Source organism: Penicillium soppii (genome assembly GCF_028829465.1).
Source record: "Penicillium soppii strain IBT 18220 chromosome Unknown utg000004l, whole genome shotgun sequence".
Classification (NCBI taxonomy): Eukaryota; Fungi; Ascomycota; class Eurotiomycetes; order Eurotiales; family Aspergillaceae; genus Penicillium; species Penicillium soppii.
Window position 1 is genome coordinate 250,324 of NW_026643234.1, and position 25,850 is coordinate 276,173.

The 25,850-nt window shown below is 46.6% G+C and overlaps 8 protein-coding genes across 8 annotated transcripts; 4 read left to right on the forward strand and 4 right to left on the reverse strand.

Annotated features, from left to right (window-relative positions):
• Positions 1-833: 833 nt before the first annotated feature.
• On the reverse strand, positions 834-2,327 carry N7529_003507 (Aspartate aminotransferase; the record flags this gene model as incomplete). Its single annotated transcript, XM_057239034.1, has 6 exons — positions 834-997; positions 1,048-1,137; positions 1,186-1,428; positions 1,488-1,818; positions 1,839-2,006; positions 2,064-2,327. The coding sequence occupies 6 exons, from the start codon at positions 2,325-2,327 to the stop codon at positions 834-836; spliced, it is 1,260 nt and encodes a 419-aa protein (XP_057098329.1).
• Positions 2,328-2,841: 514 nt separating this feature from the next.
• Positions 2,842-3,831, forward strand: N7529_003508 (dihydrodipicolinate synthase family protein; the record flags this gene model as incomplete). Its single annotated transcript, XM_057239035.1, has 1 exon — positions 2,842-3,831. The coding sequence occupies one exon, from the start codon at positions 2,842-2,844 to the stop codon at positions 3,829-3,831; it is 990 nt and encodes a 329-aa protein (XP_057098330.1).
• Positions 3,832-4,884: 1,053 nt separating this feature from the next.
• N7529_003509 (MFS transporter) lies at positions 4,885-6,693 on the forward strand (the record flags this gene model as incomplete). The annotated part of the gene is made up of 1 exon (XM_057239036.1): positions 4,885-6,693. The coding sequence occupies one exon, from the start codon at positions 4,885-4,887 to the stop codon at positions 6,691-6,693; it is 1,809 nt and encodes a 602-aa protein (XP_057098331.1).
• Positions 6,694-7,555: 862 nt separating this feature from the next.
• N7529_003510 (uncharacterized protein) lies at positions 7,556-10,660 on the reverse strand (the record flags this gene model as incomplete). The annotated part of the gene is made up of 7 exons (XM_057239037.1): positions 7,556-7,693; positions 7,747-8,389; positions 8,451-8,634; positions 8,687-9,533; positions 9,648-10,009; positions 10,068-10,497; positions 10,562-10,660. 7 exons carry the CDS (start codon positions 10,658-10,660, stop codon positions 7,556-7,558), a joined length of 2,703 nt encoding a protein of 900 aa, XP_057098332.1.
• Positions 10,661-14,780: 4,120 nt separating this feature from the next.
• On the forward strand, positions 14,781-17,300 carry N7529_003511 (transcription factor domain-containing protein; the record flags this gene model as incomplete). Its single annotated transcript, XM_057239038.1, has 9 exons — positions 14,781-14,849; positions 14,978-15,024; positions 15,294-15,307; positions 15,362-15,870; positions 15,919-16,043; positions 16,095-16,170; positions 16,366-16,408; positions 16,462-16,737; positions 16,804-17,300. The coding sequence occupies 9 exons, from the start codon at positions 14,781-14,783 to the stop codon at positions 17,298-17,300; spliced, it is 1,656 nt and encodes a 551-aa protein (XP_057098333.1).
• Positions 17,301-17,751: 451 nt separating this feature from the next.
• Positions 17,752-21,637, forward strand: N7529_003512 (5-oxoprolinase; the record flags this gene model as incomplete). Its single annotated transcript, XM_057239039.1, has 2 exons — positions 17,752-20,268; positions 20,318-21,637. The coding sequence occupies 2 exons, from the start codon at positions 17,752-17,754 to the stop codon at positions 21,635-21,637; spliced, it is 3,837 nt and encodes a 1,278-aa protein (XP_057098334.1).
• A 102-nt stretch (positions 21,638-21,739) lies between these two features.
• N7529_003513 (Aldolase-type TIM barrel) lies at positions 21,740-22,977 on the reverse strand (the record flags this gene model as incomplete). The annotated part of the gene is made up of 2 exons (XM_057239040.1): positions 21,740-21,876; positions 21,930-22,977. The coding sequence occupies 2 exons, from the start codon at positions 22,975-22,977 to the stop codon at positions 21,740-21,742; spliced, it is 1,185 nt and encodes a 394-aa protein (XP_057098335.1).
• Positions 22,978-24,844: 1,867 nt separating this feature from the next.
• On the reverse strand, positions 24,845-25,323 carry N7529_003514 (uncharacterized protein; the record flags this gene model as incomplete). Its single annotated transcript, XM_057239041.1, has 2 exons — positions 24,845-25,134; positions 25,293-25,323. The coding sequence occupies 2 exons, from the start codon at positions 25,321-25,323 to the stop codon at positions 24,845-24,847; spliced, it is 321 nt and encodes a 106-aa protein (XP_057098336.1).
• Positions 25,324-25,850: the final 527 nt, after the last annotated feature.

The window sequence follows — 25,850 nt, forward strand, 5'->3', positions numbered from 1 at the left end:
AGATTACTTGCGCAGCCACTCTCGGCCGTGGTGAACGTCGTTGCCAAAGAAAGGGAGCCCCAGCCGTTTCATTTCCCGAAGCCGTGCCTGGACCAGCGCCAAATGTGTTGGCGCTGTACTCTCCGACCACGGCATTCTGGCAAGGTATTATCTCAGTAGCAGTGTGCTATTTCCCCGGTGGGTGTTTATATCAATACAAGAGCGGCTGTGCCGGCAATTTGATCATCGAGCATAGCAACATACAGATGGGTGTCTTCCCTGCTCGTGGCAATCTTTGTCAACGAATGAAGGACATCCCGTTTCAAGCTCGTTGTCTCGGTACCCCCAGCAACCGGAGATTTGACGAATCTTTACCTGTCGCTTTGTCTTTCCTAACGCTGCCCCCACCTGCAGCTCTAGTCTCCTTTGCATCTCAGTGATATCCTCGAACGAGCACACGAAGGCGATTCGCTCGATGTTTCACATGGCAACAACATATATCTAACATGAGGAAGAGCGAACAAGCTGGGACGGTTCTCGCAGCCGAGATCGATGGCTGCAAGAAGATGCTCTAGTTCTTGTTTGGTTTCCTTTCAAATTGCCATTTCACTTTCCAACCCGCACTATTACGTTGAACCGGACATCTTGATTGACATTGAGAGTATACAACTGACCCGATGGTTGCTAGCAAACCTCGCGATGAAACTCAACAAGGCCTGTGCCTAGGGGCGTGGACTTTGAGTCCCAAAGTTCAACACATGATATGATATGACTCGATCTCCCACTGTAGCTTTGTCTCATATCAAGTTGCCCCGGTTCATTCGAGAAAACAAACCAGTTTCAATTCACTATGATCAACTGACTGTGCTAACTTCGGAGGCCTCCATATCGGGGCATCTAGGGCTAGCATTCTGCTTCAAACACTTGGTGATGAACTCTCCAACATAGGCCACATTTCCTTTATTCAACCCAGCAATCGATATCCAAGAGTTGTCTGCCATGTAAATGTGGTATTGCTCTGTTGCCACAATTTAGTACATCAACTACAACTTCAAGGCCAGAACTAACCGCGAAGTTTCAGCACTATGCTTGGAGACAGTCCCAAAAATCCGAAGATGCCGGACTGACGGATGAGATGCTCCCAAGAGCCAGGTGCCCCTATTCATATCAGCAATGCTCTTCTTGAACTGTATTGATGGCACTTACCACAAGACACTAAATGGCCATACAACTCCTCCCGCCTTGAGCGGATCCTGTCACTCATAGTAATCAAGTCATCCTGCCAGGCCTGTCTTAACGTAGGATCGGCTAGTATGGTGTTTGCGATTTTTGCACCATAGGCTGGTGAGTTCGAGACTTCAGACCGCTGAAGCATTTCAAGCATTGATTGAGTCTTCACGGCAGTTTGTTCCGCACTTGTCGCCAATAAAAGGCAGCCGAGTCGCTCGCCTATCAAATCTTGTCAGCTCATTCTATGCTTGAAATCAACACAATAGAGAGTTTTATACCATAAAGGCCCATGTTCTTTGCAAATGATAAACAAACTCCAGCTTCTAATTTTGCCTCTTCAATGCATGAATGAATGGCAGAAGCATCGCTATCAACATTGCCCGAATTAAATCCCAAATAAGCAGCATCGAAAAGTGTAAACACTTCTCTTTCTTTAAATATAGATGCGAGCTCTTGCCTCTGCTCTTTGCTGGGATCACACCCTGTTGGATTATGGCCACAGGCGTGGATATAAACCACAGAGTTGGGCGCTGCTGGTTTCAATGCAGAATAGTATGAGTTGATTTCTAGATTTTTCGTCTCTGTGTTGTAGTATTGAAAGGTTTCACACTGGAATCCTAGAAATGAACACACCTGATGATGGTTGGACCAGGTTGGCTCAGGAATATAGATCTTGGGAAATGTTTACAGGCTCTGAGGAGCAGTCCAGCCAAATGCAATGCTCCAGTGCCGGAAAGACTTTGCAAGTTGCAAGCTATTCCTTCGTTGGTTTCTTTTTTTGTGTAGTGATTGCGGGACTAGCTGTACTTTATCTTGTCACTTAGCAAACAGCTCCGGACCTAGGTCTTTGCGACCTCCTTGCGAAAATCTGCTAAGCGGACAATTGGAGGATATTCGTGGTTCAAACTCTGCGACAGCAACTCCCGACTCTTCCTAACCGAGGGAAGAACCCATGGGTTCCCATTTTCGTCTCGATATGTGCCCTGTCCCAAGTTGACTTTCCGGGGTGATTTAAATGTGACATACTGAGCAGTCAAAACAAAGATCGCATCTGGTTTAATGAAACGAGCCTCGTCAAACCAGGATAGGGTGTTCTGAGATATTGTTTTTGTGACCATCTTGTAGAATTGTCTCGGTTTTGTGATATGACGAAAAGGCAGCATTTGTATTATATTGAAACTACTTAAACGCACACGTCGGAGGAGGTGAAATACAATCTTCGTTGTTCTCGGGTGCCCGACCGAGGGTATTCAGGGCACAATCTCCCTCATCTACAAGTAAATGCACTTCGGGGGAGAACCCGAGCTGATAAACCGTAGTAACTCCAGTTGAAAAAATAAGAGAAATGAATAGAGTTGAATATTTACCCAAGGTTGATCGGGTCTTGGGTCCGAAAGTGGATTTAGGCTGTGATCCGTGCAATGACAATGTGGACATATCGGCCTCAGCCTCCGACGTTCACCAACTACGTCGAACCACCATCGCCAATCACTCGGAGATTTAGCCGTTGCCCCTCCCCCTCATTTGAAGTGAGTTATATATCCAAGCTGAACATCTTCAAAGATTACAAGTAGAGTACGATCCATTGCTCTTAGATACGATTCATTTCAGGACGGACTATACACTTCCACAATGAGTTCTCACGCTGCTGTCTCTCCTCAACCTCATATCCCACCATCGGGAGTCTGGTGCCCTGCGGTCACTTTTTTCCACCATGGTACCGACTCACTGGACCTCACATCTCAATCTCAGTATTTCGCCTATCTGTCAAAGACCGGGCTAGCCGGTTTGGTGATCCTGGGCACCAATTCCGAGGCTTTTCTTCTCACTCGCGAAGAGCGATCTCAGTTAATTTCAACCGCGCGAGCCGCTGTTGGTCCCGACTTCCCATTAATGGCTGGTGTGGGTGCGCACTCCACCAAGCAAACCCTCGAGCTCGCCAACGATGCCGCTGCCGCTGGTGCCAACTACCTCCTCGTTCTCCCTCCTGCGTACTTTGGCAAAGCCACAAACATGAATGTAGTGAAACGATTCTTTTCAGAAGTGGCAGCAAAGTCACCTCTCCCAGTGGTGGTTTATAATTTCCCCGGTGTATGTAACGGCGTGGACATGGACTCCGAGACGATCACTGCTATTGCAAAGGAATCGGCGTCCTCGCATCCTAGTGGTCGGTCCAACGTGGTGGGTGTCAAGCTTACCTGTGGATCCGTGGGAAAAATCACTCGACTGGCTGCAGCATTTGCGCCCGAGGAATTTGCGACATTTGGTGGACAGTCCGATTTCCTGATTGGAGGACTTGCTGCAGGAAGCGTTGGCTGTATCGCTGCCTTCGCCAACGTCTTTCCTAAAGTGACAGCCCGTATTTATGCGCTGTATCAGAAGGGACAGATTGATGAGGCTGTGAAGCTCCAAAGAAAGGCAGCACTCGCGGAAAGCGCAATCAAGAGCGGCATTGCGTCAACTAAGCATGCAGTGGCATGCTATTCCGCCCAACTAGCAGGGATTCAGGATGCCGCAGCAAACCTAGCCCCTCGTCATCCTTATGAGGAGGTGGGTGAAGGTCCTAAAAAAGCGATCCGAGAGGTCATGGCCGAGGTTGCTGAGATCGAGAAAAGCCTGTAATTAGACATGAAAATGGAATAATCATCAGCTTCATCAGCTCAATGTTTTGAAGCCCCTCATTTCCTTGGATTTTCCGGGTTTGAATATGTAATCTCTCGGAGATAAGGACTCTTTGGCCCTCTTTGCCCCCCTTTCACCCCCATGCAACCAACCCCTCTGGGTTGTGGTGCCATTTGGTCATGGCGGATAATTGCGGCGCGAAATCAGATCACACCACTTGCTGAGCAAAAGGATTATTCAAAATGAACTCCAGTCCGTCTAATCTCGGAAATCTTTGTGATTAGTAACCTTGGAATCTGTTGATGTTTCAGCCCTGTCAGGTTGCCTCGGTACTTGACTATCTAAACGGCTAAACACTTGGAACCGGTGATGTAGATTCATCCGAGGCGGGGATATTCCGGTACTATGACATAGGGGTAATGTGCAAAGTAGACACTGCCAAGACGTATAGCTGCATGGCAGTTAGGTATGGAGTACAGGATAATTGTTGCGCAGTCAAAATGTGCATCGAAACACGTTTCACCGTTTTGAGTATAAAAACTATACATTGTTGTACACAAACGTAATCTCTAAAACTCTTAAAATGGGAAATTAGCCTCGGCTATAAGAAGAAAAAAATCTCTTCGTCCAATCAGAATAGACATAGATCATCGGCAGGGCCGAAGCCCGATTACTGATCGGGCCGATTAAGTGGACCGTCGGGATTCTAGAGAGCTACTCTTTGCCAATTATCGGCCATGTTTCCTTTTCTTCTAGCTCTTAGTCTCTTTTCTTGGTTTCTGTTATGCATCTTGCTATACTATGCCCCACTTAGGCTATCTAAACAAGCAGTGTCTCCGTTATGGGTGCCTGTTTCTGTTCGTTTTGTGTTGAATAACGCAATAATGCACATTAAGTAGAAGAAAAAAAAACTGTCAACCGAGGTCCAAATCAGCTCTCTTAAGAATAACCCTACTTCCTGATCAATATTATATTACTTTCACATTCGCATTTCCAATATACTGCAGATTATCTCTGTTTGACGGCTCCTCTTTTTAAGCTTGTCCATTCAGAATGGCCACAGAGGTATCCTCCGAGGCTGGAACTAAGTCTCTCCAACTACCACACTCTATTCCATTTTGGCGCCTAGTCACCGAACCTGGTGTCATCACTCAAGATGTTGCAGACTACCCTTACCCTGGATCAGGAACCGAAGATGATCCATACGCAGTCAACTGGTTGCCCAACGACTTTCGAAACCCCCTCCAATTGAAGACATCTCTGAAATGGTTCATCACTGTGGTCGCTGCTCTTGAGACTCTGGTGGTGGCTCTGGTCTCTTCTGCATATACTGGTGGTATTGTTCAAATCGAAGAACAATTTGGGGCCACCACAGAGATCGCCACACTGGGAGTATCCCTTTACGTCCTTGGATTTGCTCTGGGTCCTCTCATTTGGGCTCCCATGAGTGAAATGTTCGGTCGTCAACTCGTTTTCATCACAACCTATTGCGGATTGACAATCTTTTGTGCCGCTTGTATCGGCGCAAAGAATATCGAAAGTTTACTAGTCTTCCGGTTCCTGGCCGGCGCCTTTGGCTCTTCTCCCTTCACCAATTCGGGGGGTGTCATTGCCGACATGTTCATGGCTCGCGAACGAGGACTGGCTTTGTCGGCCTTTGCCTTGGCCCCATTCCTAGGACCCGTTATTGGTCCTATCGTCGGTGGCTTCCTCGGTATGGCCGCCGGCTGGAAGTGGGTAATGGGCCTCTTGACTATTCTCTGTGGTTTGATGTGGATACTGGGAACTGTATTGAAGCCTGAAACCTACGCGCCTGTCCTTCTTCGCCAGCGTGCGAAGACCCTTTCTAAGCTCACTGGTCAGGTGTACTGCAGCAAGTTGGATCTCGACCAAGGACGTGTCACCATCAAGGCTGCTTTGAAGACATCGCTCTCCAGACCATTGGTTCTTTTGTTTCAGGAGCCTATTGTCTTGTTGCTCTCGATTTATCTAGCTATCATCTACGGAACCCTCTACATGCTCTTCGGTGCTTTCCCTATTGTGTATGAGCTTCACCGGGGGTGGAATCAAGGTGTTGCCGGTCTGGCTTTCCTTGGTGTCATGGTGGGTATGCTGGGTGCAATTGCCTACTCAATTCCCGAGAACGCTCGCTATATCAAGCTCCTCGAGAAGAAAGGCGGGTATGCGCCTCCAGAAGCTCGCCTTCCTCCCTGCATGCTAGCCTCTATCGCCCTCCCCGTCGGACTGTTTTGGTTCGCATGGACTAACTCCCCTTCCGTGCATTGGCTTGCGAGCATCGCAGCTGGAGTTCCCTTCGGATTCGGCATGGTTCTTGTCTTCCTCAGTGTCTTCAACTACCTGATTGATGCATACACTATTTTCGCAGCATCCGTCTTGGCCGCCAACTCGCTTCTCCGATCATTGTTCGGATTCGCATTCCCACTGTTCACCACATACATGTACCAGAATTTGGGAATTCACTGGGCATCCTGCGTTCCAGCTTTCTTGGCCCTCGCCTGTGTGCCTTTCCCTTTCCTGCTGTACAAGTACGGTTTGTCCATCAGAAAGCACTGCAAGTACTCTGCTCAATCCGAGGCCTTTGTTCAAAATCTTCTTCGGGGCAGCAAGCAAGTTGACGATAAGCCTACTGAGATGGAGCCCGAGATCGACCCATCTGAATCCTCAAATGATGAAGTTGCCTCGCTCTCACACAAGAAAGAGACCACTACCGATGTCAACTCCATTCACCACACACTTTCGCGCACATCTACACGTGCCACACAGGCAATGCACCGGGTGCCTACATATGAGGCCAATCCTTATACCATTGATCGTGTGCACACGCGCGAATCATTCAAATAATTCATACAAATCATAAAATGGGAAGAACATGGGCGTTTTGAAAGGGCATTTGAGTATCACAAGAGGAGTGGCTGATCTCATGATTTGATATTTCCCAGCGCTGTTTTGCTTTGTTTATTTTAGATTGCATATATCATAGATAGAACTAATGATAATAATCGAATTCATGACAGTCATTTGACATCTTTTCGAACTGGTGAAGTTGAAATTGAATATGCAATTGAGTTTCCTCGCTTATACCTGCTGGCGGTTCCAGAGTCCATCAGACACAATAGTGGTTCCCTGGAAACTTCACAGCAGCTATCTTTGCCCCGAAGATTTCTTCCCTATAGGAATATGGCAAGATCCACCGCATGCACCATAGTGGATGACTGTCCAGCCCGGGGAAGATTAGATCCATGCATGACCGATCGCCCTAGTGAGGTTCAATCTGTTAGAGAGAAATGACTGTGAAATCCAGTAGTATAAAGGGAAATGCCACTATTTTTTCCACCATGTAGCATCGACTTTCTTCATGGTTATTGACATGGGCAGCCCAAAGGCATTGAGTAAAACAGTGATGGAATGGGGGTTACAGGCAGGATGTGATCAAGTATAAGTAGTAAGCACAGCGAGATAAATGATAATTCAAAATACTCCAATGAATTGGGTCTATCCTAATTCATATCAAAAGTCATCCCCAATGTACATCATACATGAAAAACACAAGCCTTTTCGGCTGCAATCGTGGGGAATACATAACCCAAAAAAAGATGGAAACAACATCTCTATCACAAATCATTCAAAACCAAAATGGTACACCCAGGAGACCAACGCAAGTCAAATGTCAAAAGATGATATTTACAACTGGAATGATCCAAGTCTAGCGACGGGAGACACAGCACAAGATGCCAGACTTGCCCAGGAACCAGACAGATCCAATAAACCGGAAAATCGACAGGCCGGCAGTCGTCCACAAAATGGCAGCGAAGTATTTAGAAGTACGGACGGTAGAAGTGTTCTGTAAAACAGGATTAGATTGTGCCATAGTGTGCTTGATGGGGATAGACATACCGTGAGACAGAAGCGGGTAATACCTTCACTGGTGATACACAATACAAGGATCAAGTTACTGAAAATCCAAATCAACACCAGGTTGGTACGGAAAGCCTTGTAACCGTCATCCATGCTGCGTTCATCCTGCTCTTCCGGCACGACATAAGGCTCCAGCGCACGTTTGACAGTTGCCTCAAATTGGCTATCGATATCAGCCTGTGGCTTGTCGACTTCCTCAATGAAGTTTGACTTGGCGTCGTCCTTCTTTGTCTCGGCAGCGGGTAGCGAGTCACCCTTGTCGGAACCCTTGGTACCCCAAGAAACATCGTGCCAATTGCAGAAGGCGTAGACCATCAAAATGTTGATCGAGCAGGTCATTCCAGCGAAGTAAGCCCAAGAGGATGTGAACATGTGCCAGGGGTCCATATACATGAAACTAGCGAGGAAGTAGATGCCGTAAGTGGAAACCAAAGCAATCAGGACAATACCAGCTCCATCAGAACTGAAGAACGACTTCAGGAAGTTGCCAACACCACCGTCGAGAGAGAAATCAAGGGTACCTCCAGTGAAAGCGTTCTTGACAAGGTAGAAGGACAGAACCATAATGTAGGTTTGGACGATGCTAAAGTAGATGAAAGAGAGGGTGTATGCCAGACGTGAACTATGAAAAGTCAGTATTCGTACACTTAACAAGGAAACTTTATCGAGAAACTCGGACTCACCCTTTGGGTCGATTTCCCAAAGCCAGGATGAACTGAAGCATCAAGAAAAACACGTATCCATATTTCAGAAAGTTGTTCACAATCGGGGAAGCTTCGTTGCCAAATGGCCACCCCTTATTTTTGTTGGCATCGCTAGGAGTACCGACAAGATCCATAATGACCGTAGTGGTCAGCCAGAAAGAAGCTAAGAGCCTGTTAGCAACAAAGCTATCGAACAACAAAGTATGATGACGTACCGAGAGAAAACCAGGTCATTACAAGACCAGCAAAATTGTAAGTCATCTGGATATGTAAGAAGAACAACCGCAGGATGTTGTGGCCACTCTTATAGATACGTCCGAAATGCATCATAGCATACAGACTGGCGGCAAATGAGCCGTTCAGCCATCGACGTCGCTGACTGATAAATTCAGCTGCACCTTCTGGTACATCAGTCTCGCCCTTGGACGCCTTCACATACGTCAGATGCCATTTAAATCCAGCCTTGGCTACAAGCTCGAAACACAGAATCCGATCTTCAGCAAGAAACATGTTCTTTTTAAAGATGTTCATGCCTTCGATACCCTTCTTACCCAACTGTTTGGATAAGGTATGATCACCGTGGAAGTACTGCTCCAAGGGACGGCCCATAATCGCGCGATAACGATAGGCAGAGAAGGCTCCAGGCAACACACTGACATATCCAAAGGCACTCTCGAGAGGTTTATCGAGGATATTGGAAATCTTATACTCGAAATTCTGTGCGGCGACGAGCGGGTTCATCAAGTTTCTCCAACCCTTTCCTAACATTGCGTGAATCTCACCACAAGATCCACCCAAGTTCTTGTCGTTATAGAACGATTCCCACAACGCAAGGAGAGATTTCTTTCCGGGCTTAGTTCCGGCATCGATCAGAATAACGACTTCGGGGTTTAGGATTCGACTGAAACCATTGAAGAGCCAACGATGAGAGTTGATTTTTTTGCTGTTCTTCTGCTTGAGACAGAAGATCATCTGGACGGGAGGAAGATTGGTCGACTCATTGCCCTGTGGCCGGATCAATTGCTGGTTGGAGGTAACGGACAGTTGAGTGGTGTATTCGAACTAATTTAGTTAGCAAAATAACAATAGAAAGCGCTTCATTGTCGAGGAACCCAAATGGGTAGAATAGCGACCGAGAGAGCGCGTCCGGTGTATTGACGGACTGAGCAGACTTACAATGTGAGCGACGGTTTCGCGACCATCGACGGAGCGCTTCATTATACCATCTTGGTAGATACCGATAGTGGCCAGCATATCCAGAGTGTTCTTGTCGCAAGGATCGATACCATCGAAGACCAAAGTACATACGATCTTCTGCCAGGCCGGACCACCTTTATTCCAGAATTCCGACTTTTTCAAATTCACAATGTCCCGAATGTTCTGCATAACACCGTGCAAGGTGCGCGCGGTCAAAACTTTGTCTTCGTTGTAATAGGTGACGGCGATCAGAAGTTCAGTGTGTCGGTTGTACATAGCCGGTCGCAAATTGTAACCATTGCGCAGGGTAAACTCGTCGGGATCGCAAGTGGCGGCCGTGTCTGCATGGCATTAGCTTCGGTCGCATTTTCAATCCCAATCCATCCCGCGTAGACTCACAGCGCAGGTGGGTGAACTCTTCCGGGAACCCTTCTTCCGACTCGCGATACTCTTTCTGGATCGCGTTTTGGATCGCGCTGGGGACTGGGTAATCGACACTGAGGACAGAGCCCTGAACGAGCTTGATCTTTCTGGTGGCATAACGCCGGAGACCAGTTTCAGGCGCTTGTCGGTTCTGCCAGGCTTCCGAAGGAGTCTCCGACATGGGGGAATGGACTCCGGAGCGACGGTTTAGTCCTCCGGCGGATTCTTGGTATGGGCCATCGGGGAAGATGGTGACGCCGGGGTCTTGTAGAGTGTAACGGCGCAATGAATCGGAAGAAGCATATGGGTCATCGAAGGGGGCGTTGAATGGGCTGGGTTGGTTTTGGTAGAGCAAGGACTGTTGACTGTCGGCGTGTTGGTTCTTCTCCTCGTACCCGTATGCTTGCTATTAACCATGCATACATTAGTGTCTCTGCTTCTTCTACAATGATTGTCGTCGTGCCACTCACCTGAGGACCGTACAAGCTGGTTTGGCTTGCTTGGGGTGAATGAGCCGATTCCCCCGAATGAGCGGAAGGAGGAGAAGTTCCTCTATGCGGTAACGACATTTGCGCAAATTTCCTCCCGGCACTGGATTAGGGAGGGTTGTGTCGTCTATCCAGGATTAACGACTATGGGAAGTTCTGATCCGATTTGCAATTAGGTTCCGATTTCGATGACGATTTGAGATAGGTTGCAGGCGATCTATCCAGAGATCCGACCTAGACGAAGACACAAATAACCAAAGAAGGAGAAAAGAAAAAAAAGTAAAAGAATAAGGTAGAGGAATTCTCCAGATGTATAATCGATGAATCGACAATATGTACGAAGTAACAGTAGCCAGGAGATATTTTTGGGAACAAAATCTGATTGGAGAGACAACGATGTGGTCAAAGGGCGAATAATGAATTGTGTGGAGTTGCCTTTTTTTCTTTGCGAAACCCCAACTACTGTCGTTCGTCACCCTTTGCTTCAGATCCACTGGATATCTCCTCTTATTTCTTGAATCAGACAGGGCCGTTATTGCCCCTGTGAACAAAATAAGTATATATAATATTGTTGCAAATTGTTCGGCATATTCAGTGGCTGTGAATATCTTAGCCGTACATGGGTTCCTAACCACCAACCCCCCCAACCACCACTCAACACCTTCCATTACAATTTCATATTAAATGGAGTGATTTCGATTCCGTGATCCGGACCTTGCTGCGCCCATACGTCGAACATAACTCGTCAAATATGTCCCAGCCTGCGGGTCGGCGACGCAATGCACCTTAACATTGGCCCACAGACGCCCTTGGACCCATAACAGGGCCTCTGATCCCTCAAATATCTTGGTACTGACATATCCCTATTCTGGGATCCTGAAACATAACAGCGCCTTGACTTGTAACCTTGTAGTCTCCTGAATCAGGAAAATGAAAAGATGGCGCTAAGTAAAGTCACAGCCCCGATGTCTGATGACTGCCGAAGACTATGACGACAAGGCGCAAGAAAACGATCGGCCGTGTCTTCCAGGGGCTGATTTCTGGATCTGCGACTGGCTCATGGAAGGATATGAAGGGTCCACTTATTTCAGCCGTAATTGGGTATGTGGGGGAGTCTTTTCTTTTTTTTCCTTCTTTTTTTGGATTCGAAGGCGAAAACGAAAAAAAATAACATAGGAGAGAGAAAAAAAAAGGAACACACACATACCGGAAAGTCACGTGCCTCTAGGTATACGTGTCAATGTTATAAGGCAACCTTGGAACATACATACATATGTATTATGTAGGTACACTATTTAGTTACATGTATTATTATTAGCTGGGTGCGTACGTATACATCTATTAGTCTGCCTAGAACGAAATCTCTGCCTGATATGTCTAAATGGGTTATCGGTGCGATATACAACATAGCACGGAGTAATCAGATATGTAATTACAAGTAACCAAATGATAGTTATGAGATTACTATACTAACATAACTATGTAAAACAAATAAATCATCTAATAATATTATAGCAACCGCCATGATCTAACAAGATCAAATCTGCCTAGTATGACCAACGTGGCTAGTGATACCTCCCGCAGCTAATACACATACTTCCCTATTATTCTAAAGTTCTAGCTAAAATGTGAGATTTTTTGTTTGTGCTTATATTTCTCCACCGACTTATTTTTAGCTCTTTCATAACGTAAATAACTACGATATTGTACTGCCTCCTTCCTACTACAACGTATATATCTATACGGAGTATATACGCATAATTTGTGTAATAACAATCTCATTTCTCAAATCTGTAAAAATCTTAACGGCAAGCTATGACTAGGTCATATGCTGAGTCGCGGCCTATCTCATTCGGCCATGGGTTATCGATATATGATCCCGACTAATCCATCCTAGATACTTTCCTTTCCATCATCAGATGGCCGGAAAATGGATCCACTAGCGTAATTTTCATCCCGGGTCTTCTCTGCACTCTCCCGAAAGGCCATTACTTCCTGGTGCATACCTTGCCGTTCCATAACCTAAGACATCTATCACTGTGTTCTTACAGTTTCACCTCCGCTCCCTTTGGTCTCACTTAAACGACGTTTTTCATGAGTATTATAGAAGAAACATGAGCGTTAGCATCAGAGCCCTTAGAATTCCTCTCTATTGTTAATGTTACATGTTGAAACCTCGTGGCTTTAATTGCTGGTGCGGTAATTTTGCCCTCGCGTAGACACTTCATCGCCTCTACATACGATTCTTGCGCAGTTTCCGAAATACCAGACTCAAACGCGATGCGACCCAACCATTAAAATGCCCTTTGACGTAAAGAATAGATAGCTTTGTAGGTAGAACCATCTCTTCGCTGGATTTAAGCACTCACTCGCTATGTTGATATGAGTTTTGTCCAAATCTTGTCGTCGACCATTTATCAGCAATCTCAAATTCTTTCTTCGCCTTCCTCAATTCACCAGCAAAGAACTACCATCGTGCTAGGTTGCGCGATAGCCGATCAGGGTGATAATGGAGGACTTCTTCAATCCACTTCTCTTCGAAGAATGAAATAGACTTCTCGCCTATTTCTATGGCTATTCAGGTATCTCCCGAGACCGGGAAGAACATAGACGACAGCACTAGATCCGAAAGTAACCTCGATATCCGAAGAGTCTCGGTGTAGCTGTTGAAATCTTAGGTTCTCTGATACGAAGAGATGGGCTCGCTCGTAATGAGCAAACTTGGTGGCTAAGGCACCCGTTGAGTGAAACACAAATGAACGCGTACTCGAGAGTCGCTGTCAGTGCAATTTGTAAAAGCGACATCTAGGATATCCCGAGAATCAGCTAACAGGGCTACCTCGTGAAGATAACTATTCGGTATTATCATCTGCTCGGAGGAGAGACATCCAAAATTTTCATAGCAACTTAGTGTTTTCAACAAGAGAGACATAAGCCCCTCGAATCCTTTTCGTAGACGGAACTTTCCCATTATATGGTCGGATCCATTGCTCCTCGTCCTGCATAATCTCATTAAAACCAACCATGCAGAACCCTGATGGGAAAAGGCCAAAGGTTGGAAAGAGTACTTGGCAGTCTTGTAATTTGTCTTCTACTGTATGGTCTAAAAGACCATTAGGCGCCAAGGCAACCACATGATTAACGACTCTATGTATTTGACGAAGATTGCCCTTTGCCACCGCCGGTTACTTGCTTTGCATATTTAATACCGACATACATATATTAGCATCAGATTAAAAATGCAGTTTTGGTGAAACTATTGACAATGTAATTGAAACGGGACACAGGATGATACAGCAAGACAACAGTACTGCTAGTAAGAAGGATATTATTGCGAGTTGTGGAGATAAATGACGTTGCATGAGGTTTTGGTGTCTACAGAGGCGGTAAGTCACTCAAAACGATATTCCTAAGATCGGAGACTTTGATATACTTAGTACAAACGATGCTAATCGATCAATGATGAACAGAAGAGAGAAAGAAGCTATACAAGAGAAGAAGAGGTTGGATGAACTTTGGACAAAATTGAACGGCCAACCGCCACCCAAGTCGCGTACCGGGGAGAGTTCTATATTGTCAGATGCAGTGATGGCAGCGCAGCAGAGAGGGGAGCTTTTTTGGATAGATACTTAGGGTGAAAAGCAGTAATTTATGTGAATAGTTTCAAAATTGGGCTTACGGTGTGAATTGGGTTTACGGTGTGGTGCCCCCCATCCCGAAGGCGGTGGGGGGGGCACAGGAAGGCACAGATATATGTATGTACATATGTAGGCAACCCGGCCATAAATTAGTGAATTACGCAATTACAAATAAAAATACAACTACTTCCCATACAAATGAACGTAATAGTGTATATAATACTGTCATTTAACATTACTGGTGAGTAGTAACTAATGCATGTCGTTTAAAATGCACCTAAATAAAGTAAATCGATACTTTTCAGAAAATCTCTCATATAGTGAATATTTCGAACAATCAACGAATGTTTAAACACTTCAATCTCCAAATGCGTTTTTATTGTACCAAATGGTATCTTAGGTTCAATCAAATGTTCGTTTTGCGTCGGGCCGAGAAGCGGGGAGCGGAACCGTCTCTATCTTTCTTACAATCGTATACATTCTGACCTCAAATCACCCTCGCTTTATTTTTTGGGATTGCTTTTTTTAAAAATGCAAGGCTAGAATTGTTCTCCACGATAATTATGGTCCTTGGAAACGCAGGTATCTCGCGGCGGTCTGAAGACCGATCCAGGAGATCGATGGTAGCGTACGTTCCCTGGCACTAGAGAGACTGCGATCACATACTAAGAGACACAGATGCAACCGGTGTCGAAATAGAAAAACTAGATGTGCAGGCAATCCACCTCAACCTTGTGCGGCTTGCGTTGACGTGAATAAGCCGTGTGTATATTCAGAAGCCGAGAAGCGCGTCTCTATAACCGAGAGGTGAGTCAATTCCCAACCACGTTACGGGACAATTCTCACGCCTCGTAGCTATTATCGCCAATTACAATCACAAGCTCCAGTATTGCGAGGTAAGCTTTTCTTCTTCTGTTTAGTATTTGAAACCTCAATTTGACACCCGGAATAGAAAGCAGTCACCCAACACCATCCAGCGAACCGCCTACATCTGCGCGTTATTCGGACTGCGAGCTGCCACCTGCTTCCAGGGATGACTGGTGGTATAAGGGGACTGATAATCTGTTTTTAAACAGGTCAGGAGCACATCGTATGATTTGATAACAATTCCTGCTTCTCTGTCGTTTCGCTAACTTCTTTCAAGATTTTGTGGGGGCCTCTTCAACAACACATCTCGCCAAGCGATTGAATCCCGGCTCGACAAATTTTGCGTGGGATGTGCGTCCACTCTACGATGATCCGAGCTCACTAAGAAGACCTGTCGGGGGTAATCTTCCTCAGTTGCCACCATTCGAATTCGCAAAGCGGCTGTTCTGGGTGCAATATGCCTATATTGGGACCATCTTCTCGCTCATCCAGCCCTTGGAGTTTGAAGAAAGGCTTGATTTAGTCTACCATCAACCTCTGGACTTTTCAAATCGTGAATCCTGTCTAGTTTACTGTCAAACACTACTGGTCATTGCCTTTGGCTTGATGTATAGTGTGAATCAATGGAATGGCGATGATGGCCCACCAGGTTTCAAATACTTTAAGCACGCTCTGCGTTTCTTGCCAGATATTCACGAAGAGGGCTCAATATTCTTTGTTGAGGTTTTATGCTATGTCGCATACTATATGCAGAATCTGAATCGACGAGATGCGGCATTTCTCTACGTGCGTATGATTTCCATTAGCTTTCCACTAAACCGCTAACAAGCCCAGATTGGACTCGCTCTACGCATGGCTATATCTTTAGGTCTTCACCAGGAGGTTTCGGATCCAACAATAAGCGAGGCAGACCGCAACCGGCGACGTCGAGCTTGGTGGTCTGTCTATAGCTTAGACAGGTAGGGTGAAAAATGCCCTCAAAACACAAGGATACTTATGGTTGCCAATAGGTTACTCTCGGTCAAGTCCGGCAATCCGATTACAATCCATGATGAAGATATTGGAATCACCTGGCCAGAAGCGGTGGTGAGTTGCATTTGATGTGGCTATTATACACGAGCCAACCTGACTTGCATATAGGATGGGTCAACCTTTGACCCTTGGCCATCCACTGTCCTCACTCATTATACTCAACTATCTCGTATATTGGGAAGAATTGGCGAAGGTGATATCCGTTCACCCCTCTGCTAAATCCTAAACTGACCTGGTTGACTGGAACAGAAATATACAGAAAGAAACCTGGATCAGGATCCAATCTCGTTGCGTCTGTTCAAAGTATAACTAATGACCTCTCTGGCTGGCTGAGACAAGTACCAGATCGTCTTCGTATAGACTTTACCACACTCGACACCCATATCAATCGCGAGAGTGTCTCAATCAATCTGCATTTCTACTCATGTGTGAACATGACTGCGCGTCCGCTGGTCTTCTATGTTATTCAACGACGACTTGATGCAGAAGCACTTGGATCTGCCACACAAGATTGGAAAGAAGAACTGTCTCCTAATACTGTCGCTGTTATTGACAGCTGCATCACAGCAGCTCGAGCTACAACTCTTATAATGGATGCAGCAGCGAAGCATAACCTCATTGGTTCGTGATCAAGATCCAGTATCATATCTCATGCCAATCATCTCTCTAACTGAAAGAATATTTTAGCTACATATGGTTACCTCGATGGCGAATACATCTTCTCAGCGGCATTGCTGCTAGTCATGGTGAATGCTGCATTCCCTCCCAATGAAACCAGCGCACGGGCTATGGAGACCGCGCTCAGCCTTCTTCGCGGGATGGCAGACCGTGGAAATATATACCTGGGCTCCCGTCATTCACTCTTGCTGGAATTAAGGGCAGCCATTGGATCTAAACCTGTCGGGATACATGATAATGCCCCGGCGAGTCCTGGAAGTCCGAAGCTCCCTGCAACGCCGGCAACCGAAAACGGTGTAAATATACCAGAACTTCCCGACGTGGATATACAACTGTCAAATTCACAAGGTCTTTCTAATGACTGGCAGCAAACAGATATCCCATCTTTTCGAGATATTGCTTTCCAGTTTGACCTTAATGATGATCCCGCACTGTGGGAAGGGGCTTTGGATCAGATTGATATGAATATGGATACCGATTGGATTGAAAATACTTTGAAACGATAATAATACAATTGGTTGATTTTAAGTCTATCAATAATCCTCAAGATTTTCTAAAATATTGTAGCACATACCAAAGAAAGTTGCTTTGCGTCAAGCATGTAGAATTGTACAGCTCAAGTTGACGCCACTGAGAGTTTCTCTTCTCACTATCTCCGGAACTTACTTAACTATTATTATAATCTTCTAATCAATTTCCCCGTTCATCTCGCCTCAATCCCCCGCTTCTTGTCCGTCGGCCCGAGATCAACGCCCGTCGGGAGCATCGGCCCGACACGTGATGTGTTTCTATCTACAAGACCATCGGAGACATCAGCGACATCTGATTGCGGCATATATGAATCAAACGCTCCCTTAGTACATAGGTAGACTTATCTTTTGTCACAGCTTCCTGTTTAAAAACCAACAATAACGCATCTATCATCTCTCCTCCATTTTCTTCCACATACAACCCACCATGTCTCAGTCAGGGAAGATTACTATCTCCATTGACCGTGGTGGTACATTCACAGATGTTCACGCCATTGTTCCTGGTCGTTCAGATATTATTTTGAAGCTTCTTTCAGTTGATCCTTCCCATTATCAAGATGCACCCACTGAAGGCATCCGTCAGATCCTAGAGCTGGTCACCGGGAACTCACATCCCCGAGGTCAACCACTAAAGCTTGACCGCATTGGCTGCCTTCGTATGGGTACCACCGTTGCTACCAATGCTTTACTAGAGCGCAAGGGTGCTCGTTCAGTACTACTTACAACAAAAGGGTTCCGGGACTTGCTAAAGATCGGCGATCAATCTCGCCCCGCTATCTTCGACTTGTCCATGGCACGCCCAGGAGTACTTCCAGAAAGCGTTGTCGAAATCAATGAACGCGTGCTACCTTGCCATCCTTCCTCCGATAGCAGTTGCTACTCCGATTGCCGAATAGTAGAGGGAGTAACAGGCGAGAGATTCCGTGTGGTGCAAGAGCTGGACCTTGCTCAGGTGCAAACAGAGCTCCAACAACTCAAAGAGCAGGGATATGAGTCTCTTTCCGTGGCATTGCTACATTCTTTCGCATACCCCGACCATGAGCGTCAAATCGGCGAGCTTGCCCAGCGGATGGGATTCTCGGTCACCCTCTCTTCAAAACTCCAACCCATGATCAAAATTGTGCCTCGTGGCATGTCAGCTGCCGCTGATGCTTATCTCACACCTGTCATTAAAACATATATTGACTCCATTTCTTCGAGCTTTGAGGGCGGCCTAGAGAGCCAACAGGACTGTCGATTTGAGTTCATGCAATCTGACGGGGGACTCGTCGATTTCCGCAAGTTCAGCGGACTGAAAGCAATTCTCTCTGGCCCTGCAGCCGGCGTGGTTGGCTTTGCAGCCACCAGTTGGGATCCTACCGAGAGGACACCTGTCATCGGATTTGACATGGGTGGAACTAGTACAGATGTTTCGCGATACGACGGTCATCTCGAGCATGTATTCGGATCCAAGCTTGCCGGCGTTTTGATCCAGTCCCCTCAGCTTGATATCAACACTGTTGCCGCGGGTGGTGGATCCATTCTCACTTGGCGCAACGGTTTGTTCTATGTCGGACCTGAGTCTGCAAGCGCCCACCCTGGTCCAGCATGCTATCGCAAAGGAGGTCCTCTGACAGTGACAGATGCCAATTTGTTCCTTGGACGACTGTTGCCCGAGTATTTCCCACATATATTCGGTCCCAACGAGGACCAGCCTTTAGATACAGAGACGACCGCACGGCTTTTCAATGAGTTGACGCAAAAGATCAACATTGAACGCCGACAGCATTATCAGACCGAGTACTCCCCAGAGGAAGTCGCACTCGGTTTCCTGAAAGTCGCAGATGAATCAATGGCCCGGCCAATTCGTAACCTTACAGAGGCTCGGGGCTTTGAGACCGCGTCTCACCATCTGGCATGCTTTGGAGGTGCCGGTGGTCAGCACGCGTGCTCGGTGGCTGACTCTCTCGGAATCTCACGCATCATTATCCATAAATACTCTTCCGTTCTGTCAGCTTACGGTCTTGCACTGGCAGAGGTTGTCAAGGAGTCACAGGAACCAATCTCATCCGCCTATCTGTCCTCTCACAGTGGTCTTCTTCAACGCTTTGATGAAATGGCAGCATCAGCAACCAAGGAGATGGAAGAGCAAGGTTTCCCTGCCACTCAAGTTCACCACGAACAATATTTGAACATGCGCTACGAAGGTTCCGATACCAGTTTGATGATCCTGAAGCCCGAAGACTCAGAAGATTTCCTGGAAGAGTTCCGCATTCGTCACCGTCGCGAGTTCAATTTCAACTCCGAGCGCCCAGTTCTTGTTGATGACATTCGTGTGCGGACTATTGCTTCGTCAAAGGTGCGCACAGAGGAGAGTCCTTTGGTTCAGCTGAAGGCAGCCAATATGCGAGAGGTCACCACGGCGCCAGCCAGCAAGATTCTGGCTTATTTCGATGGCCAGTCGAGCCGCATCGATACGCCCGTTTATTTGCTTGGTGAATTGGAGAAGAATTCTCGCATTGCAGGCCCGGCTGTTATCATTGATCAAACGCAAACAATCGTCGTGGCTCCCAATGCAGTGGCCAACCTTCTGGATACTTGCATTGTCATCGATCTCAAGGAGGAACCTGCCGTCTCTGCAGGAAATTCCGTCTCGTCGGGTATTGATCCTATCCGATTGAGCATTTTTGGACACCGGTTCATGTCTATTGCCGAACAAATGGGCCGCACACTGCAAAAGACTTCTGTCTCAACTAACATTAAGGAAAGACTGGATTTCTCTTGTGCGCTGTTCTCCCCCGATGGAGGGCTGGTCGCCAACGCACCACACGTGCCGGTTCATCTCGGATCCATGCAGTTTGCTGTGCGTTATCAGCATGAAAAGTGGCTAGGCAACCTAAAGGACGGTGATGTGCTGGTTGCCAACCACCCTAGCTGTGGAGGCACCCATCTTCCCGATATCACAGTAAATAACAAACACAAAGATTACGTTACCAAATGCTAACTGTGTTTAGGTTATCACCCCTGTCTTTGATAGACCCGGTGGTTCCGAAATCATGTTTTACGTAGCCTCTCGTGGCCATCATGCTGACATTGGTGGCATTTTGCCTGGGTCGATGCCTCCCAAATCGACTGAACTATGGCAAGAAGGCGCTGCCATTGAAGGAGACAAGATTGTCAGCGATGGAATCTTGGACGAGGCACGTTTGATTGAGTTGTTGGTCACCAAGCCCTCCCAATATCCTGGCTGCGCTGGAGCTCGCTGCATCAGTGACAATCTTTCAGATCTGAAGGCACAGATTGCCGCCAACACTCGTGGAATCAGTCTGATCCAAACTCTCTTCAACGAATACGGAACGCAGACAGTGCAACGGTACATGTATGCAATTCAGGCAACTGCCGAGACTGCTGTCCGCAATCTGCTCAAGGAGCTTTACCAAAAGTTCAATGGTCAACCTCTTGAATCCGTTGATTACATGGACGACGGCACTCCCATTCGACTCAAGATCACCATAGACGGCAATGATGGATCAGCTGTTTTCGATTTTGAAGGCACAGGTCCTGAGGTCTATGGTAGCTGGAACGCCCCCATCGCCATTACTCACTCGGCTATCATCTACTGTCTACGTTGCATGATCAATGCCGATGTACCTCTGAACCAAGGATGTCTGGCGCCAATTGATATCCGTGTCCCATCGCCCAGCATCCTGTCCCCAACCAAAACAGCTGCTGTCGTAGGTGGTAACGTTGTCACCTCGCAGCGTATCACCGACGTTGTCTTCAAGGCCTTCCAAGCTTGCGCCGCCTCGCAAGGTTGTTGTAACAACCTGACCTTCGGCACTGACCCTAAGATTGATCCTTCTACCGGTGCTGTGATTACCCCAGGATTCGGATACTATGAAACGATCGCCGGTGGCAGTGGCGCTGGACCAACTTGGAAGGGCGAGTCTGGAGTGCAAGTCCATATGACGAACACTCGAATCACCGATCCTGAAATTTTGGAAAAGCGCTATCCAGCCATGCTACGCCAATTTACATTACGCGAGGGCTCTGGGGGCCAGGGCAAGAACCCCGGAGGGGAGGGAGTCATTCGTGACATTGAGTTCTTGTCACCTTTGCAATGTTCAATTTTGTCCGAGCGACGTGTGCATCGGCCGTATGGACTGGAGGGCGGCGAAAGCGCGCAGCCTGGGTTGAACCTCTGGATCACGCGTGACGCGGAAACTGGCGAGGAGCGTTCTATCAACATTGGTGGCAAGAATACCGTCTCGATGAAAACTCATGACCGAATTGTGATCAACACCGCAGGTGGTGGTGGTTGGGGCGCTGTATGAATCTGTTGGATAGCATTTGATATTTCTAGTAACGATATTAATTACATGAGCATACATTGGCCGTTATCAAATGGCCTGATAGATCAATCACAGTTTTTTCTTTCACAACTTGGCTTTTTCAAATGTCGGTCGCCACATTTCATTCTCTAATCGACTCGTGTTGACCATTTCTGGTCGGAGTTGATCCAGGGAAGAAACTCCAAGCATCTTCATGGTAATCTCAACTTCTTCGGCGAGGACTGGGATAAACTATGTCAGCCTGGTTCTGATATCTATTTCAGTGACAACTTACTGTCTGTACACCTTTCCACTCCTTCCGCACCGTATGCTGCAAGAGCATAGTAAAAGGGCCGGCCAACTCCCACGGCAGTGGCTCCAAGACACAATGCCTTCAGGACATCGGCTCCATCGCGAAGACCTCCATCAACAAATACCTGGATCTTATCGAAAGCTTCGGGGTAGTACTTGCGGATTTCCAGGAGCGTTGTCAATGAACTTGGGGCAGAATGGATCTGTCTGCCGCCATGGTTGCTCAGAAGAATACCCTGTACACCATGTTGAACAGCCAGTTTCACATCCTCAACACTTTGGATTCCTTTGAGAACGAGGGGCCCATTCCACTCTTTGGCGATCCAGTCCAGATCCTCCCAAGTAAGTCCAGCATCTACCGAACCAGGAACCTGGCGACCTCCAAATGCTGGTGCGAAGTCGTTTTCGTCATGGCTTTCTCTCGCATTTCCTGTCTGGCTTGCATCGAGGTTTTCCTGTGCCTGGAGGTAACGATCTGCAGTACGTTTGCCAAGTGTTGAAGTGTCAACCGTGACCCACAGACTTTGGTACCCGGCAGCCTTGACTCTTTGAATGAGAGACTTGGCTCTTGTCCGATCTTCAGGTACATAAAGCTGGAATGACAAGTTGGAGGGGCTTTGGTTGTTAAGTAGCTTTTGTTCGTCTCGGTAGGCGTCCATGATTTCTTCCAAGGGCTTTGTAGATGCCGTGCTGATCATAGTATGCATTCCTTTACGGGTTGCTCCCCGTACAAGCAAAGGCTCAGCACCTGGGTGTGAGCTACCCAGGGTACCCATTGCAGAGACGAAGAATGGGAATTGCGAGGTGTGTCCCAAAATGGACCTTCTGGTGTCCATTTTGTCGACTTTTCTCAAGATCCGGGGGCGAAAGTTGATCAGAGACCAATCTTCCAGATTGGATTTCATTGAGAGACCCGTAGCCGCTGAGCTTGATGCATATACCCATGACTTTTCCGAGAGAACATCCTTTGCGACCTTTTCGAAGTCCGTCGTAGCGACACACAGAGAAGGATGAGGGGTGTTGTTTACCATGATTTCGATCACTCTTGCTATAACTTGAGAGATTGTCATATGAAGATTCTGAAAAGACCAAAGAAAGGGAGTCCTCTAGTATAAATTTCTTATATACTTGATCAAATAATAAAAAAACACCCCCACGGAATCCACACCGGGGCCGACTGCCGGGCTACTCGGCCCCGGTTTCGGCTTTCGGCTTTCATTTGGAGTTCCTTTTTAGGTAATCCCAATTGCCGACTCTATAACTCATGAAGAAATAGAACGTCATTGGTGTGAATTTCTCCGTCTTTTTCTTTCTCGACCGATATCTGCAGATCGCACATATATGCCGAGCCTTCCGCATGACCTGATCTTTCTAATCTCTTCACCTCTGTCTACTTTTCAATAACGGAAATGGAGTTCCGATTGGTCACACGTCAACATTGATCCTCGAATGTACTACGAGGTCTTTGACGCTTCGACTACCGTTGCTCTGAGCTTGTATTATTATATGTACCGCAAGTGGTAAGATGTCCATCGCAGGATGTTTGCTTCAATATCAGCATTGCGAGCCTTAAAGCCATTCATTTGATCGGTAACTTCACACAAAATCAACACTCAGATACCTAACCATAAAGACATTCATTCCATCATTCGTAAAAGAGTGTATCAGCGTAATTATCTCAACTCAGCAGCCGTTGCCATCATATACTGGCTTCCATCATATACTAGCTTCTTGTTTCGGCTCCCTTTCAAAAACTAAGTTCTTGTGAGCTTGCGTTCTCCAACGTTGTTCAAAGGAACTCATAGTCATACGGCAACATTTTCTTCTGGGCTTCCATCGAGGCTGATGGAGTGGCGCTGGTAGTTGAAATTGTTCTTTTCATCGGCATAGAGCTAACCATGGACATGGAAGTGGTCGTAGACTGCTGCGCATGCTAGAAATATTATTAGGTTGGTGCTTGCAAAACATATTCACCGGGCTGCCAATTTACCGTTCTCTGCTTCAGAAAGCTGTCAGCAGGCTGTTGATCGCATATAGGGCTACGCTGGACTCACTTCCTGGACTCCATGGGGAATCGCAATCACAGTTCCCACAAACAGTGCACAGAGAATTGCGGGACGCATGATGACGAAGGATACGATTATCAATGTAAGATAATGTTTGAAAAGAAAGATCTTTCACTGTTTGGAAGTGATAGTGTTAATGATGATCCACGGGTGTTGATAGCTTTGGGTGTTGTTGGCTGGGAACAGCAAATGACGGGTCTTTTATAGATGCTTTCAAAACACTCAAGCATCAAAGTCCACTCCCTTTGTACTAAGCTCTACAGCTTGAGCGTCTTTATTCCAATTTGATGAATCAAGAAAACTCAAATTTATGTCATAGAACATACCTGTGATGATGATCTATTCAATCAGAGGCCGAACTCTCGCCACTAATATTCAAAATTCAAGAAGCAAATTCGTCAAGCCTTTCTAAACATCTCTGCAAATATGACGTGGGCAGCAGCAACACTGATGTCAATGGAATGTGGAGATTGCACCTTTTCATTGCTCATGACATCCGCATTCCATCTCACATGCCCCTTGGTGGACATGGCGTGACAAAATTCCGCTTACGTCTGCAGAGAACAAAATCTTGAACAAAGCAAACCATGAAACATGTCTACATTATATGATCTGGGATAACCCGTTTTTAATGGGCTACGCTGAGAATCACGAGGTATGAAGATACTTATATTAAATTTTGAATGAGATAAGTATAAAGAAGGATCAAGATGAAGTCATTAAAAAGAGAGAGAGAGGGATACATACATACATATGGGTATATATGTAGACAACCTATATCCATGGATGTATACCTAGGTGCTTTCAAAGATGCAACGTTGCGACATCTGCCTTATCTCTTCTGATCTCTCCGATGCTGTCCCCAACTTGTGCACACGAAGCATATTGACACTACAAGACCTAGTGCTGCCAGTACAGTACCCATGTAAAGGGCACCACGGTGGCCGCCCAGAGTATTGCGCCCTCCATCATTGACTTGTGTCTCGACAGTAACCGCGAACCCTAGCCCAAGTGAACATAGAATAGTTGACAATTGTTGCTGCAAGGGACACAGCCAGCCCTTGATGGTGGCGATGCTTAGAATTGCTAAGTATAATGGTGCCTGAAGGAGAGGACATGTCCCTAGATGTTTATTTATCAGGCAAACTTGTACAATATCAAAACAAGTGACGACCGGAGGCGTCAGAAAACTTACATTCCCCATGAAGATATTGTACTCACCACAGATTCTTGCGCCCAATAGGTTTGGCTGAGAGGTACAGTGGCGAATTATGAGAGACTAGCCGTGAAAGATGCCATTGTGCAGAACATGATGATGCTAGGAGGCTAACGGCCTAGAAAAAAGCTAGTCACTATGGCAGCTACAGCAGCAGAAGCAGCGGCTCCTGATCATTTGGCTGTGGCTAATAGCGGGGAATCGCCTTTGATGACTTCCATGAATTGGTAGAAGTAGTAGATGATGATCCAAAACTGGACCAACATATTGCAATACACCCAAGGATCCAGGCTAGTTGACCGGTGAAGATTGACCGTGGGAGCAGGGGACAAATCGCTTTGCGTTAGATTAATACGAAGGCGCCGAGGCCAAAAAGCCAACTGTAAGAAGAACATAGGCATAGGCTGTCTTGACTGGAGGTGAAATTTGTGAGCGAGACGCTTCCAGCCTTATTAAAGCCTCGGGATCATGTTCATCCCGTGTAGATGCTTTGTCTAGACTAATGTCCGAGCTATTCGAGTCGGGGGAATCTACGAAAAAAAAAAGCCCCAGAAAACCAAGTAAGCCTTCTCTTTTGTTCTTCTCTCATTGATAGTACTTCGACCGGGTCAAGTCCGACGGG